General features: G+C 35.7%; 1 protein-coding gene across 2 annotated transcripts in view; it reads left to right on the top strand.

The window, feature by feature from the left end:
• ZBTB10 (zinc finger and BTB domain containing 10) overlaps positions 1-15685 on the top strand; it is a 42029-nt gene that overhangs the window by 15114 nt on the left and 11230 nt on the right. For both annotated transcript variants that reach the window (XM_082363407.1, XM_082363408.1), the window contains one exon: positions 3570-4458. In XM_082363407.1, the coding sequence (XP_082219533.1) occupies positions 3570-4458 (889 nt within the window). The remainder of the gene's footprint in view (positions 1-3569; positions 4459-15685) is intronic.

The following is a 15685-nucleotide window of genomic DNA, read 5'->3' as shown; positions in this document are numbered from 1 at the left end:
TCCTAAACATTTCCCATCCCCTTTGCTAAATAGTTTGAAACTTCACAACATACTGGTTTATGTACAAGATCTAAAAGTTAAAATGTCTTTTTTACCTCACTTCCTTTCCTCCAGCCCCTCAAAGCAAACATTTGGGACTTAATCATGAATTCCTTGATTACTTTACTCCAACTGTGGCTGTTAGCAGTTTTTGCTTAGGATTGGGTGTTTCAGTAGGAGAATATAGCCAATTTAGAATATTTTGGTCTGACAGAGCAAGAATGTGGGGGTGGGGTTAGAGTATAAGTATGCAGTATAAGTATGCAGTATAAGTGTGCAGTATGAAAGTATGAAGTATAAGTGTGCAGTATAAGTGTGCAGTATAAAAGTATGAAGTATAAGTATGTAGTATAAGTATGCAGTATAAAAGTATGAAGTATAAGTATGCAGTATAAAAGTATGTAGTGTAAGTATGCAGTATAAGTATGCAGTATAAAAGTATAAAGTATGCAGTATAAGTGTGCAGTATAAAAGTATAAACTATAGGGGCTTCCGTGGTGGCGCAGTGGTTGAGAATCTGCCTGCCAATGCAGGGGACACAGGTTCGAGCCCTGGTCTGGGAAGATCCCACATGCCGCGGAGCGACTGGGCCCATGAGCCACAATTGCTGAGCCTGCGCATCTGGAGCCTGTGCTCCGCAACAAGAGAGGCCGCGACAGTGAGAGGCCCGCGCACCGCGATGAAGAGTGGCCCCCGCTTGCCGCAACTGGAGAAAGCCCTCTCACAGGAACTAAGACCCAACACGGCCATAAATAAATAAATAAATAAATAAATAAAATTAAAAAAAAAAAAGTATAAACTATAAGTATGCAGTATAAGTGTGCAGTGTAAGTGTGCAGTATAAAAGTATGAAGTATAAGTATGCAGTGTAAGTATGAGGTATAAGTATGAGGTAAGAGTATGCAGTATAAGTATGCAGTATAAAAGTATGAAGTATGCAGTATATGCAGTATAAAAGTGTGAAGTATAAGTATGCAGTATAAGTATGCAGTGTAAGTATGCAGTATAAGTATGCAGTGTAAGTATGCAGTATAAAAGTATGAAGTATAAGTATGCAGTATAAGTATGCAGTGTAAGTATGCAGTATAAAAGTATGAAGTATAAGTATGCAGTATAAGTATGCAGTGTAAGTATGCAGTATAAAAGTATGAAGTATAAGTATGCAGTATAAAAGTATGCAGTATAAGTATGCAGTGTAAGTATGCAGTATAAAAGTATGAAGTAAAAGTATGCAGTATAAGTATGCAGTATAAAAGTATGAAGTATAAGTATGCAGTATGAAAGTATGCAGTATAATATGCAGTATAAAAGTATGAAGTATAAGTATGCAGTATGAAAGTATGAAGTATAAGTATGTAGTGTAAGTATGAGGTATAAGTATGAAGTATAAGTAGGCAGTATGAGTAAGCAGTATAAGTATGCAGTATGAGTAAGCAGTATAAGTATGCAATATAAGTATGCAGTATAAAAATGAGGTATGAGGTATAAATATGAAGTATAAGTATGCAGTATGAGTATGCAGTATGAGTATGCAGTGTAAAAGTATGAAGTGTAAGTATGAGGTATAAGTATGAAGTATGAGTATGCAGTATAAGTATGCAGTAAGTATAAGTATGAAATATAAGTATGCAGTTGAAGCGCTGGGAAGTGATAGGGATGCTGCCAAGGGTCAGTTGGAAATGCAAAGGAAATTCTCCACTTTCTGCGCTTCATTCTGTAGTGATCGTGTACTCCAGATTTGCAGGGTTTTCTGTAATGTTTCATTATTGTGAAATACTGAAGTGTCCCGGAATTCTAGTGTTTTGGTTCTTTCAGTTGACTTCTCATACCTGGAAGCAGCACGAAAATTCTTAGATAGATTATGTGATCTGGTTTAGTTTCAGAGAATTGGGATTGTTATGTGCATGACCCCCTGTGTTCAGGACTCAGAATGAATCCTGTTATTTTTGTAATTTAGCCCTACCCATGATGGGGTTAAATGGAGATGTGAGATTGCTTCAGGAATCTCACCACCATTTAGAATATTCAATGAGAAATATTTTGCAGTCCTAACAGCTTTGTTCCCTACAACCTTTTTCCCCCTAATTCCTCCTTCTCTCTTTTCCTCTCCAAGCATATCAGTCCTCCCAGCATGTATCTTTTCCATGTTTTTCCCAGGCTCATATACTCATAGATCTGTATATATGTATCTCATTATTTTATAGTAATGACTTTTATTTAAGTTAATATTTTGTGCCAAAGAAAGTAATGAATCTTTAACACTTAAATAAGGTCAGCATTGTCAGTTATCTTTTCTACTAGAAATGTCTAAGCACTTTTTTTTTGCTGGAAAACAATTATTACTTCAGTTATCTAGGAAAGTTATTGAGCAAGGTGCTGAGAGAATAGACACCTGCCTCATTTAGGGAGCTTACCCACCTAGTCACTCTGTGAGTAAAGTCCTGAAGTTCGTAATTAGAAACATTCGTAGTACTTACTGCTTTCTAGTTTAAGAAGGCATGGTGACTTTCCCAAGGACACACGCTTAATAACTAGCATAGGCAGCATTCCAAATCTAGATCACACTCCTTTTTCTGTTGATATCACATGTTATTTTATAGGAAATTACCATAGCTTTAGTGATGCTAAAATGAACTGTAATGAGTACTTATAAGATTGCTGAGAGGGAAGGTTATAAACATTAAGAATTTTGAGTTCAGGAATTTTACCTGATGGATAGTATTTATGATCCTAAAGAGATAAGTCATTTTGAAAATTGATTGGGAAATTATATACTTGGTTGTTCCTGTAGCTTGAAGCACATTTTTTATTAGGGTCTTAACTTTATCATTAGTTAGATTTAATTAACTTTGTTGACCTAAACTGTTTGACTCAATGTTTGCCAAGAGTTTTATGTATTTATTATTTTATTTATTTTTATTTTTGGCTGCGTTGGGTCTTCGTTTCTGTGCGTGGGCTTTCTCTAGTTGCGGTGAGCAGGGGCTTCTCTTCGTTGTGGTGCGTGGGCTTCTCATTGCGGTGGCTTCTCGTGGTGGAGCACAGGCTCTAGGTGCGCGGGCTTCAGTAGTTGTGGCTTGTGGATTCAGTAGTTGCGCACAGGCTTTGTTGCTCCGCGGCATGTGGGATCTTCTTGGACCAGGGCTCAAACCTGCACTGGCAGGCGGATTCTTAACCACTGAGCCACCAGGGAAGTCCCTTAAATAATTCTTAATCCATGTCTTCAGCTATATTTGAAAAGATAGCATGATATGTGATACATATTCTTTAAATGAAATTCTGCTGATACTTGGGATGTTTCTTTTTTTTTTTTTTTTATGTTAACAGTGGCTTGCAGCAAGCTAAGCTGTTCACTCCTTTCCTCTCAATATTTGGGATTGTGAACACTTCAGTCTCCATATGTAATGATTACTAACAAATTAGTGTATTTGATAGTGCTTTTTAAAAAGTTACTGATAATGATTTGTTGTCTTTGGTCTGATGGCTTTAAAAAGTAAATAAAATTTAATATTAATGTTTTCCATCTATTACAGGAGTCAGAAATACCATCAGAGGAGGGGTACTGTGACTTTAATAGTAGGCCAAATGAGAACTCTTATTGCTATCAACTTCTTCGACAACTAAATGAACAGAGGAAGAAAGGTATTCTTTGTGATGTCAGCATTGTGGTGAGCGGAAAAATCTTTAAAGCTCATAAGAACATCCTGGTTGCAGGCAGCCGTTTCTTTAAGACTTTATATTGCTTTTCAAACAAAGAAAGCCCTAACCAAAACAATACTACCCATTTAGATATTGCTGCAGTTCAAGGTTTTTCAGTCATCTTGGACTTCTTGTATTCTGGTAACCTGGTGCTCACAAGCCAAAATGCCATTGAAGTAATGACAGTGGCCAGCTATCTTCAAATGAGTGAAGTTGTTCAAACTTGCCGAAATTTCATTAAAGATGCCTTAAATATAAGCATTAAATCAGAAGCTCCAGAGTCTGTAGTTGTGGACTATAATAATAGAAAACCAGTTAACAGAGATGGCCTGTCTTCATCACGGGATCAAAAAATTGCCAGTTTTTGGGCAACACGGAATCTTACCAATTTGGCAAGTAATGTAAAAATTGAAAATGATGGTTGTAACGTCGACGAGGGCCAAATAGAAAACTACCAAATGAATGACAGTAGTTGGGTCCAGGATGGTTCACCTGAATTGACAGAAAATGAGTCTCAAGGTCAAACAAAAGTGTTTATTTGGAATAATATGGGCTCCCAGGGAATTCAAGAGACTGGCAAAACAAGGAGGAAAACCCAAGCTACGAAGAGATTTATTTATAATATACCACCTAATAATGAAACAAATTTAGAAGATTGCTCAGTGATGCAGCCATCTGTTGCCTATCCAGAAGAAGATTTGTCGTTCATCAAGGAAGAACCAGGTAAATATTGTATATACAAAGGTATTTAAGTTTTCATTCTATTTCTGGTTGGATATAATCTTGTGTGTATTCTTAAAGTATTTTTTTCATTATAAAAATAATATACATAAGTAATACTAAAATTTGAGTCTTTATAATAGAAGGGAGGAAAATCACTCAAACAAGCACATATTATATCTTACATAATCTTATACTAAATGTAAGATTTGGCATGTCTTAGTTTTTTTCTCTAAGCATGTAGATGTGAGTTTCTCAAAGGTTGTGTTAAATATAGGAATTTGCCCGTATTTTACGGAATGTGGACTCCATGTATAGTTCTTTGACTTTCCTGATCTTTAGCCTCTGATCACTTTTTGTACCCAGTGCTGGAAAAGATAAAATCTTCTGGTTGTAATGTGTGATCCGTTTGTCATTTCAGGACATTTTTGAGATCTAGTTAATATTCTTTACTCTCAGTTTTCTTCGTAAACATATACTTGTTTTATAGAAGTTTGCAAATGTTAATGGGATTATTCTACTTTGTTTAGAGCTACTGTTCTGTGCTCCCCATAAATCTTTCAGAAGCTGGAATATTTTAAGTTTGTCCCACTGTTACCTCATTTTCATTCTCATTTACATTAGTTAAGTAAGAGAGAGGCCTCTGAGACCTTTCTCTTCAATATATTACCAAAGGAATATATATAAGAACCTTAGCATATTACATTTGTAGTGCGGGTTTTTTAAAAAATGGAGTGAGTGAGGGACCATTGTTGAAGAGTGAAAATAGATTTGAAACTTTTCTTTACGTTTAATTTGATTGTGTTTAACTTATTTGAAGAAGTAGCCCAGTGGGTTTGAGACTTTCCTTTGTGGACCCCAGACTTGTCTACCACTGTCATATACGATTTAGTGCTTGTGTTGCTTCAGAGCATAACTGTTCAGTGTCTGATTTACATGATGGTGATCATCTGGGGATGGAGTACTTTCTGTTAAAGAGAATCATTGTTGTTAGTTCCCAAAGGGCAAAATGCCATAATCCTGTGAAATGGTTCCTCTGGCTGTTTAGGTTTGGGTTTAATTTTCATTGGTAGAAATTTTTAATCATGTGAAAATCAGCATGCATGTGTAATGAATACTATTTGCTGATCTTTCCCCTCCTACTTATCAAGTCTTTAGCAATAAAACCCCAGAAGTAGTTTCTTTAAAGTATTAATGGTAAATAGACTTTCTTAAGAAAGTCTATTTACTATTAATACTACACTACATAAAGTGCTCAAAGCTTTGAGCACTTTATGTTTTGTCTTAATTTTTAATGTAGAAGACCTTGAAGCAGTTCTCAGAATTAGAGCTACATTGTCTTTTTCTGCATGAATTAATCATTTAGTAGTATGGTGGGAACCCTGTAGTGTGTTTTTTTTTTAATTTATATAGATAACACGCAATATAAGGAGTTAGCAGATTTTTTTGTATAGTAGTTGACTGACAAAACTAATTAGAGCTAACCCCATTCTTAAAATTAATGCCACACATAATTGGAGTGATTCAAAGAGAAGAAAAGCAGTAATTTGAACCACAGTGCATGCTTTCAAAAATAACATTGCTAGTGATTATCTTAGCAAGCACTCCTAGCTGTATCAATGGACTAGGTCTATCACAAATTAATTTTTGGTAGTCTAGTATGCTTTTAACTTATCTCTAATATCTTATAAATGAAAATTCTGTTATGTCATTGATACCACATTAGTATATGATGAACCTTGCTTAACTCACAAGTTTGGTTGTATCAGTGATGTGCTACATTCCAGCTGTTAAAACTTTTCACAACTTTTTAGTGCCTCTGAATACACCTTCATTCAGTGGCAGAAAATGGGTCCTGTAAGAGCTAGAACATAATATGATACAGAGCCAGAGGCTGGCAAATTTTTACTGTAAAGGGCCAACCAGTAAATATTTTTGGGTTCGTTGGTCATAAAGTCAGTTACTTAAGTCTGTCATTGTAGCATGAAAGCAGTCACAGACAGTATGTAAACAAATGAACATGGGTGTGTTCCAGTGTTGCCAACTTTTGGTATAGAGCAGTGGGTCTTAATCATGGCTGCATGTTGGCATTACTTGGGAACTTTACAGGCCGTCATGATTCTTGGATCTCTCTGCTAGGGATATAGATTTAATTGGTCTGGGATGTGGCCTGTTTGTTGAAACTTTTATAAACCCTGCAGGTGATTGTGTTGTGAACCAAGGTTGAAATCCGCTGATGTAGAGGAAAGAGCCCAAATTGAATCAGGATTGGGAAGTGAGCTCTGCCACTTACTATATTACCATAATCAAATTAAGCTAAACTCGTGCCCTCGGTTTCCTCTTCTTTAGAATATGCTATTTATTTTATAGGGTTATTATGAAAAATGACAAATACAAAAACATAGCTGACATGGTCATCTTAGTCCCCCTTTAAAGGCTGTTGAGATTATTTAAAATCAGTTTTCCAGTGCAGTGTACTTTCTACCAAATTCTAGATAGGTGGTCTTATAGCCTCAGCCTGACCTTTTGTTTTAATACTTAGAATACATTTTTAAGCAGCCTGTTCCAGGGTAGAATGAATATCATTATTAGGAAGTTACTTTATATTGTGCTAAAATTTGCTTCTCTTTAACTTCCTAATTCTACCATTTTTAGTAGTATAATCTGAGCCTGACCTCTAATCTCTCTAATCAACCTGATAACCCTTCAGATATTAACATTTAAAAAATTCCCCTGAAGTCCCCTTCTTCTAGGCTAAGTCCTGTACCTCCCACCTTGTGAACTCCAAACCCTTTTACACCCTTCTTAACAGTCATAGACAGTTTGTTTCACCCTGAAATTTTGGTGCACAGAATTGACTAGAACTCTCCAGGCAAATTCTGACCAGTAAAGAACACAGTGGGTCTGTATTTACCAAGGTTAAGGCCTTTCTCAAGGTCATTCAGTTAGTAAAAATAGAGGCAGGTTCCATGTTAGGACTGTCTGGCATTAAAACCTTGGCAGTTAATAAACTAGTGACCCAGTCTTTTAAAAAATGAGGTCCATTTAAAACTTGTAACATTTTAATGAATTCCACATTAATGGTTATACCTTTTTTCATTTTCACTTATTGAAAAAATAGTGAAATTTTTCAGTGAAATAAATGCTTTTAAACGTACTTAAAATTCTATACCTAAACATCTGAAAAGTAGTGGTGAATTACACATTTAGTCTATAAGCAGTGCTTGGCATATTTGGATTTGTGGGTCTCTTGTAGGAACTGTGACTTCCCAGATTCTTAAGCCTACTATTTGTAAATCACAGCTCTAAATAATGTTGTCTTCTTGTCATATAATGTTGAAGGTGGTATTTGGATGCCTCATAAATATAATTGAGATATTGAGATAGGAAGGTTTAGGGATTGTATTCAGATGGTATTTTTTTTAATCTTAAAGAAGCTAGTATACCTATTATTTGACTCAATACTGGGATTCCCTTCAAATCATTTTTGATATATGAAGATATTTGGAAGTGGAACTCAGGAAAAGTTAGAAACTTCTGTCTTTTTTACTGTCTTATTGGGGTTTATGGGATAATTAAAACTGTTAGGAAAAACAATTCTGGGTAATAAAATAGGAAAAACAGGAGTCATTTAATGAGTTCCTTTGATAATGTAAAAATTTCAAAACCTCATCTTCCTGATTTACAGCCAGAAAACAAATTTCAGCCAAATAAAGTACATGTAAATCTAAGATTAGAAATTAAATTGTAGGGGCAAAAATAACTAATGCCTACATTGTTTCACACAGTGTGTTCATCTGTACTGTTAGAACAAGTCAGGTGTGTTAATCCCATTTTTGATCTACTCTGGACTCATGGAACATTGGGTTTTCTGAATCTGTATTTTTGTATTATTTGTGCCAGTCACACTGGCAAGTTGCCCCCATTGTAAATAACTGTACTCTGCATGTAATACGTACATTTTATGTATGCATGCAATACATACCTCATTTTGAACAAAGATTTTGAATGACAAGAAACAAATTATCAAAATACAAATAAAATTTAGCAATAAAGAAGTGTGCTAGCCAAGGGTGTTAATATGGTTAGCCTAATTAAAATTGCTTTTTGTTGGTTCTAAGATGATAAGAAACCCTTCAAAGTGAGGAAACATACCAGTTCTGTGGGATGACAAACTTTTCTGGTACTGAATTCTGAAAGGAATTTCTCCAGTGGGGTTTTGTATAGTTGACACCAAGTAGTATAATCTAGAATTTCCTCAAAAGCATTTTCTAGTAAATGCAACAGTATATTATATAATTAATTTTTATCTAATAAAAGCTGGTAAAATTTCATCTAGATAATTGAATTTTTCATGATGCCGTACAAATACTCAGATGCAAGGTGGTTTTAGTTGATCAAAGGATATAATTTAGGGTTCTTTTAAACAATCTAAACGTTCCTTTCTCTCATCTGTACTTTGGATGGGAAAACAGCTTTGTGGCATTTGTGAATTTTTATTAATTCCAACAAGTAGAGTTGAATTCATGTTTAAGCTTTAACATCTTTAATTTGTGTAATTGTCTTTTGGTTAAAAAGCATTTAATTCGAGTATTTAGAAAACAACTTTGAGAAAAGAATGCTCAAATTATATATCTTTAAGATATCCTAATGAGTCATACTTGAAGTAGTGAATTACCAGCACTTATGCCCTTCTATATTTGGGGTGATAATTGATACACGGCATCACTTTCAGATGTTGCAGAATCTTGAAATGCTTTCTTAAATGATCTTTTTTTTTAAATTTAAACATTTTTACAACTTTGAAAATTGGCCGTCTGATTTGAGATTTTCCAATATTTTGGCCATGCCATATAAAGTTACTGTATGAACTACTTAAAATGTTTCCACTTAACTTGGCTTGAGTTCATCACACATAATGTCTCTAATTAGAAGGAAAGAAAATTTCATAATTATGAAATCTTGGAGGCTATAAATCAAAGCTTTTAAAAATCATTTTGGCAACAAAACCTGATAATCACTTGGCAGCAAAACCACCTATTTATATTTTTTACTTATTTCCTAAAATGTGAATATCCATATGTTTCCTTGCAGAAATACCATTTTGATTACAGGTTACTACCCTACACCCACTGGGGGTGTTGTAGTTATTACTGGCCTAAAATCTGAAAATTTATGCATTCTACATCTTAGCCCAAGTGTTTTACATAACAGGTTTATGGACCTGGATTAGTTCTTTCTTCTTAAGGGATTCCAGATGTACTGCTTTACGTTGCAGGCATCCTTTTGGTTGAGTATGTTACAAAGGATGAACTACAAGTGACTTAAAGTCATTTTTCTCTAGAACCTTACATTTGGGTATTAAATGGTAGTTTGAAGGCCTGATGCTCATTTTGAAAAATGAATGTCCACCACTAGCTAATGGACTGCAAACTATACTAATATATAAGACTCCTCAATATTTAATCTTAAAAGGATGATAATAGGTAACTATATGGTAATAGGAATATTCTGCCATCTTTCTTTTCCTTCTTTACTTTCCTCTGCCTAGTGTTCCTTTCCCTTCCCTGTCTGCCGTATCTGATCCAAGAGGTGGCTACACTAATGATCATTCTCTTCAAGTTATAAGCCTTAAAGAAATAGAATTTGTGTGGCCAGACTAAAGCTGTGTGTTGAGGAAGCCTTATGTGGATCAGTTATAAAAGCATTTTTGTGACTTCTGCCTGTTGATGGGATTAAGCTGTCTAAACCCTGTGTCAACCCCTGAAAATTTTTGTAAGACTAAATTTTTTTTTTCTGATATAGCTTTAATATTCTGGGGTGACCAGAAATTTTATGTTATAATCACATATTATTACTTTTCTGGGACTCCAAAATAGCTTTCCACATCATAAGAGGAAATTTGGTAATAAAATTTTTATTTAAATCTGCAAAAAACTGAGCAACAGGTCAGGTGATATTGCTGTCAAGATTGAGAACTTGTTCACAGTAGGATGGCTGTGGGGTAGAAACATACCAGTGCAGTGTGATAAATGTTAAAATCAGAAGTATGGCAGAGGGTGCAATGGGGGGGGGGGGGGGTTCCTGACTGCTCATAAGAGTTGGAGAAAGCTTCATAGAGTTGGATCTTGTATTGTATAGGAGTTTACCAGGAGAGGGTGCAAGGTGGCGAGAAATTGGAGTAAGTGGGTGAAAGAATAGAAAGGGGAGTGTCGTAGGGGTAGATGAGGTTGGGTCAAACGTTAGGGCCAGATTGTAATTCTCTGTTTGACATGGTAATAAATTGTGAATTTTATTTTATAGACTCTGAGGCAGTGAGAGGTTTTAAATTAGGGATCCGAGCTGTATATATTTGCCTTTAACACAAAGGCATTTGGAGGGTGTTGTTTATGAATTGGAGAGAGGAGTGTCCCGAGGAGACCTGTTAAGGCCCAGTCATGGAAGAAATAACAGCCTTGTTTGAATAGAAGCAAAGAAGAAACAGTAGAGCCTAGTCTGTCATTTGAATCATCGAGTTTGGAGGTAAAGGGAAACTGCTATTTGTTGAGTTTCTAGGCTGCTATAGAACTGTCAGGGGTGCTTTGTATAATTCATTTGCAACTGAATTTACTCTCCACTGAAAGGGAAAAAAACTCAAAAACAGTGAATGAATAGAAAAAAATCTATAACTGTTTATGAAAAAAAATCAGACTTAGTTCTCTGAAACTGTCTTCAGAGAAATTTGTTGCTAGTATATATTTACATGAAAACAAAAGTTGAATAGACCTTACTGAGTTTTTGTAGGATGGAGTTGTAGTTATTTCTAGAACTTTGATTTCTGATGTCCTCTCTCATATTTCATTCTTTTCAAGAATATTTGTGTTTTAAGAAAATCTGGATTAGTCTACACCTGCCTTATGTTTGGAATTTTGAGAACCAAAAGCAAACGGTCAGGGAGACCTCCTTCCCAACATAGCTTTGTTTAGCACTACAGGCAGGTGCCTTACTAAGCACCAAAGATGCTTTGGAAGTGATGCTAGCCCAATGTGGTCCAAGGGAAACCTATAGCCACATGCACCAAGATTAAACTCATTTAAGGACATCATGATTTATGTTGCACTTTATAATTTATGCAGTATTTTTATTTTCTAATGTTACTTTTCATAGCAACTTTGTGAAGTGGGTAAATATTGCTACTCTTTCCTTGTGAAGAAAGTTAAGTTATGATTGTTATAAATTTGGGAGAAGGTAGAGACTGAGATTTATACTATTCTTTTTCATCTCATTCTCTTTGCATTGCTTGGTAATCAGGTTTTTAAAAAACCCATGAATAAGATGTCATTTTTTTAAAGAATGCAATACATGGTTAATCAGAGAAGTATAAAAAAGTGCATTCTAAGGAGGAAGTTGCTTTGAAGATAGACAAAAATGTACTACTTAAAGAACAATGACAGGTAATAACTAGGTACACTTAAGATTTTGGAGGTGCTTTTGTTAAGTAAAGAGGTTAATAGAGTGAAGGCTGGTTTGGCACAGAGTGTAGGTAGGTTTGTTTTTGTTCATTTAGCAGTAGATATCAAGTATCACTAGGAAAGTAAGTTTAAGATGTTTATAATTCTGCACTCTCATTTCCAACATTGCAGATTGTACTTTTTTTTTTTTTTTTTAATTGCCTGGTTAGTGCCAGGTTTGGTGCTCATGTTGTCAGGAGGCAGTGTAATACAGTTAACAAACAGTGCAGCACTCTGCGCTAGCTTTAGTTTCCTCTTAAAGGTTGAGGATAAGAATATTCTTAACTATATAAATATGTAGTGAAATTTAAATGAGATTGCATATACAAAAAGACTTTATGCATAAAACCTTTTTTTTTTCTCTTATGGAGGGGGTCAGCTATTATCTGTTCACTGAAGAAAATACGTTTGTAAAAATAGAAGAAATTGCACGTGGCTTAGCATTTAGCTCTGATTATTTGAATGGTATTACATAGTGTACATATACCTCCTATTTTCTTATAAAACTAATGTTTTAATAGCTCTTCAAAAAAGGTCTTTTGTTGTTTGCAAAGAGGTCTCAGCCCTTTTTGCTAAGTTTACATTAAGAGAAAGATTTCCATAGGAAGGTCATGAATGTCACAAAAGCAAAGTATATTAGAGTTTACTTTTTTGAGAAAAAGATGATGACCAAGAGTTCCTGGTGAAGCAGAATATATATATATATTTTTTTAAATTTATTTATTTATTTACTTTTTGGCTGCATTGGGTCTTCGTTGCAGTGCGTGGGCTTCTCATTGCGGTGGCTTCTCTTGTTGCAGAGCACAGGCTTTAGGCGTGCAGGCTTCAGTAGTTGTGGCTCACGGGCTCTAGAGCACAGGTTCAGTAGTTGTGGTGCATGGGGTTAGTTGCTCCGCGGCATGTGGGATCTTCCCGGACCAGGGCTCGAACCCGTGTCCCCTGCATTGGCAGGTGGGATCTTAACCACTGCGCCATCAGGGAAATCCCAGAATATATTCTTTTTTTTTTTTTTTAATTATTTTATTTTATTTATTTATTGTTTCTGGCTGCGTTGGGTCTCCGTTGCTGCACGCGGGGCTTTCTCTAGTTGCGGCGAGTGGGGGCTTCACATTGCGGTGGCTTCTCTTGTTGTGGAGCACGGGCTCTAGGCGTGCAGGCTTCAGTAGTTGTGGCATGCGGGCTCAGTAGTTGTGGCTCGCAGGCTCTAGAGCACAGGCTCAGTAGTTGTGGCACACCGGCTTAGTTGCTCCGTGGCATGTGGGATCTTCCTGGACCAGGGCTTGAACCCACGTCCCCTGCATTGGCAGGTGGATTCTTAACCACTGAGCCACCAGGGAAGCCCCCAGAATGTATTCTTGTATCAAGTGATTGGTTGGTTGCCTGGCTTCTATCTTACTCACATCAACTCAGCTGATTAAAAATAAGTTGCTAGGTGGGTTGTGATTTCAAATAAGGTACAGCAGTGATATGATGTATTGATGCCTAAGTTAATCGTGGTTTTTGAAAGCTGTTGTCAACCTGGACGAGCTCACCTATTTTAAGATTTATTTTTGGTATCAAGAACCAAGTAGTTGGTACCTTTCAAATGGGTTTTAACATCTGTAGTATGGATGTGATTTTGTTATTGTACGCAGAAAGAATACATTTGCCATCTATTAAGTTTTTAGGTTGAGGTATTCTGTATTAGTGTCCATGTAGCATTAAAGATCACAAATTAAATCTTCATACTTGAAAGCCTTGAACAAATCACTATAGAATATTACGTAAATAGAAACACCCTGTATTTACAAACCTGCTTGGCAGAATTTTAAGAAGTGCCCTCGGAACAGACTGTACACTTTAGAATAATGACTTATTTCAAAAGATGCTGGGAAAAGTAACATTTTTTAAATAATGATTTAAATTTTATTTTTTGATTATTGAAGTATATTTAACTTTTCATAGGAAAGCAAAGCCACTAAATTCCAATTAATTAATTTTCAGTTAATCGATGTTTTAGTGTTATTATATACCAGAAAACTGAGAAATTATGTTTTTTTTTTTTTTTTTTTTTTTTGCTGCGCCACATGGCTTTCAGGATCTTAGTTCACTGACCAGAGATTAAACCCAAGCCACGGCAGTGAAATTGCTGGATCCTAACTACTGGACTGCCAGGGAACTCCGGAGAAATTATTCTTCATAAGTTTAAATTAGTAACACAGGTTGCAAAGGGCAGACTACTGAAGCCAACATTTAACAACATTTGTTGAAAAGCCTTTTATTTGTCATGCATTATGATAAATACTGGGAAAATAAAATCTAGATAGTATCCCTGCTCTCAAGGAACAGGAAAGGAGTCTGTGTCTATTTACTGTTCCTTCTGACTTCCAACCCATTTACTCTAGGCAGTAACCTCACGTTCTACTGTTTTAAGTTACGAGAAAATAAAAGCCAATAGACATTTAGTCTTTAAGTGCCTGTCTTCAAACTTCTCTCTGTATATACTGATTGTCTTAACGCTTCTGGATCCCAGACTCCTTAGCAATCTTACAAAATGGATAATTCCTTCTTTTTGCAGTATTTCTTCAGTGTCTTCTCCCTTTCTTGGTGACTTATTCCTTTTAGTATTTAAACATGTTTGTTTATTCCATCTTAAAAAAAACCCAAAACTTGTACCCTATATCTCACTCTTGCCCTTTACAGTCACATTTCTCAGATTGTCTGTATGTATCTTTAATTCATCTTCCATTCACAGCACAGGCCACTCTCACTCTTTCTACTTGCCAGCTGATCCACCAGTACCACTCTAAGATCACCAGGTGACCTCCAAGGTGCTCAGTATTTATTGAATGAAATGAAAGTAACACATACTTCAGTCTCCATCTTGAATTCTTGGTAGTATAGGATGGTGACACCAAAGATGAGTCTTGAATGGGAGGTAGAGGAGAGATTGCTTATTAAAAGTGGCATTTGAAAAATGTCTTCTGAGACTTTGATTTGAGGAGTAGATAGTACCAGTGGGATGATGCTAGATTCATAAATAGAAACCTGAATATTAGGACCTTGTATTCTAAATTAAGGAGTTTGAAGGTTATCCTAAAAACTGGTGAATTGATGATTTTAAGTAAAGGAGCAACATGTTTTATGTTGTCAAAAGATCTTTCTGGCAATGTTGTGGGAAATGAAGAGTGAGCACTGTATTTTGCAGCAAGGGGACCAAGAAACTGTTGAAGTAATTCACTAACTAATCCAGGAGAATAATGATGAGTGCCTGAATTAAGGCAGCGGTAGAGAAAAAGAAGAGATGGAACAGATTCAAGGGAAATAACAGATTGGAACCAAAAGTACTATCTCATTAGTATGCCCTTTATGCTGCTTTTCCATATTTCAAGATTAACTCTTAGGAATTACCTCTTCTCTGAAGTCTTCCTTTACTAATCTAGTATTAATTGGTCTTTTCCATTTCTGAACCAGTACAGAAACAATGTTTTACACATCTAGTGCTTAATACTAGCAGTAGCAGCTATCTTTTGGGTATCAGACACCATAATTGTAACACTTGGCTTGGCATTAACTAATTAAATTTCCTTATCAAATCTATGATATAGGTAGATGCATATGAGGAAACTGAGGCACATGCTTGTACAAATGGAGCCAGGCTCTAAAGCTCATTCTTAATCTAGTGTGCTGGTGTTCCTGTGGAGTGTGCACTTGTTCCTGTGGTTGAAAAACATGTCTTATGTATGCTTTTGTGCCTTGTA

The sequence above is a fragment of the Balaenoptera borealis genome (assembly GCF_965194805.1).
Source record: "Balaenoptera borealis genome assembly, chromosome: 17".
Classification (NCBI taxonomy): Eukaryota; Metazoa; Chordata; class Mammalia; order Artiodactyla; family Balaenopteridae; genus Balaenoptera; species Balaenoptera borealis.
This window is presented reverse-complemented; position numbering and strand designations above follow the sequence as displayed.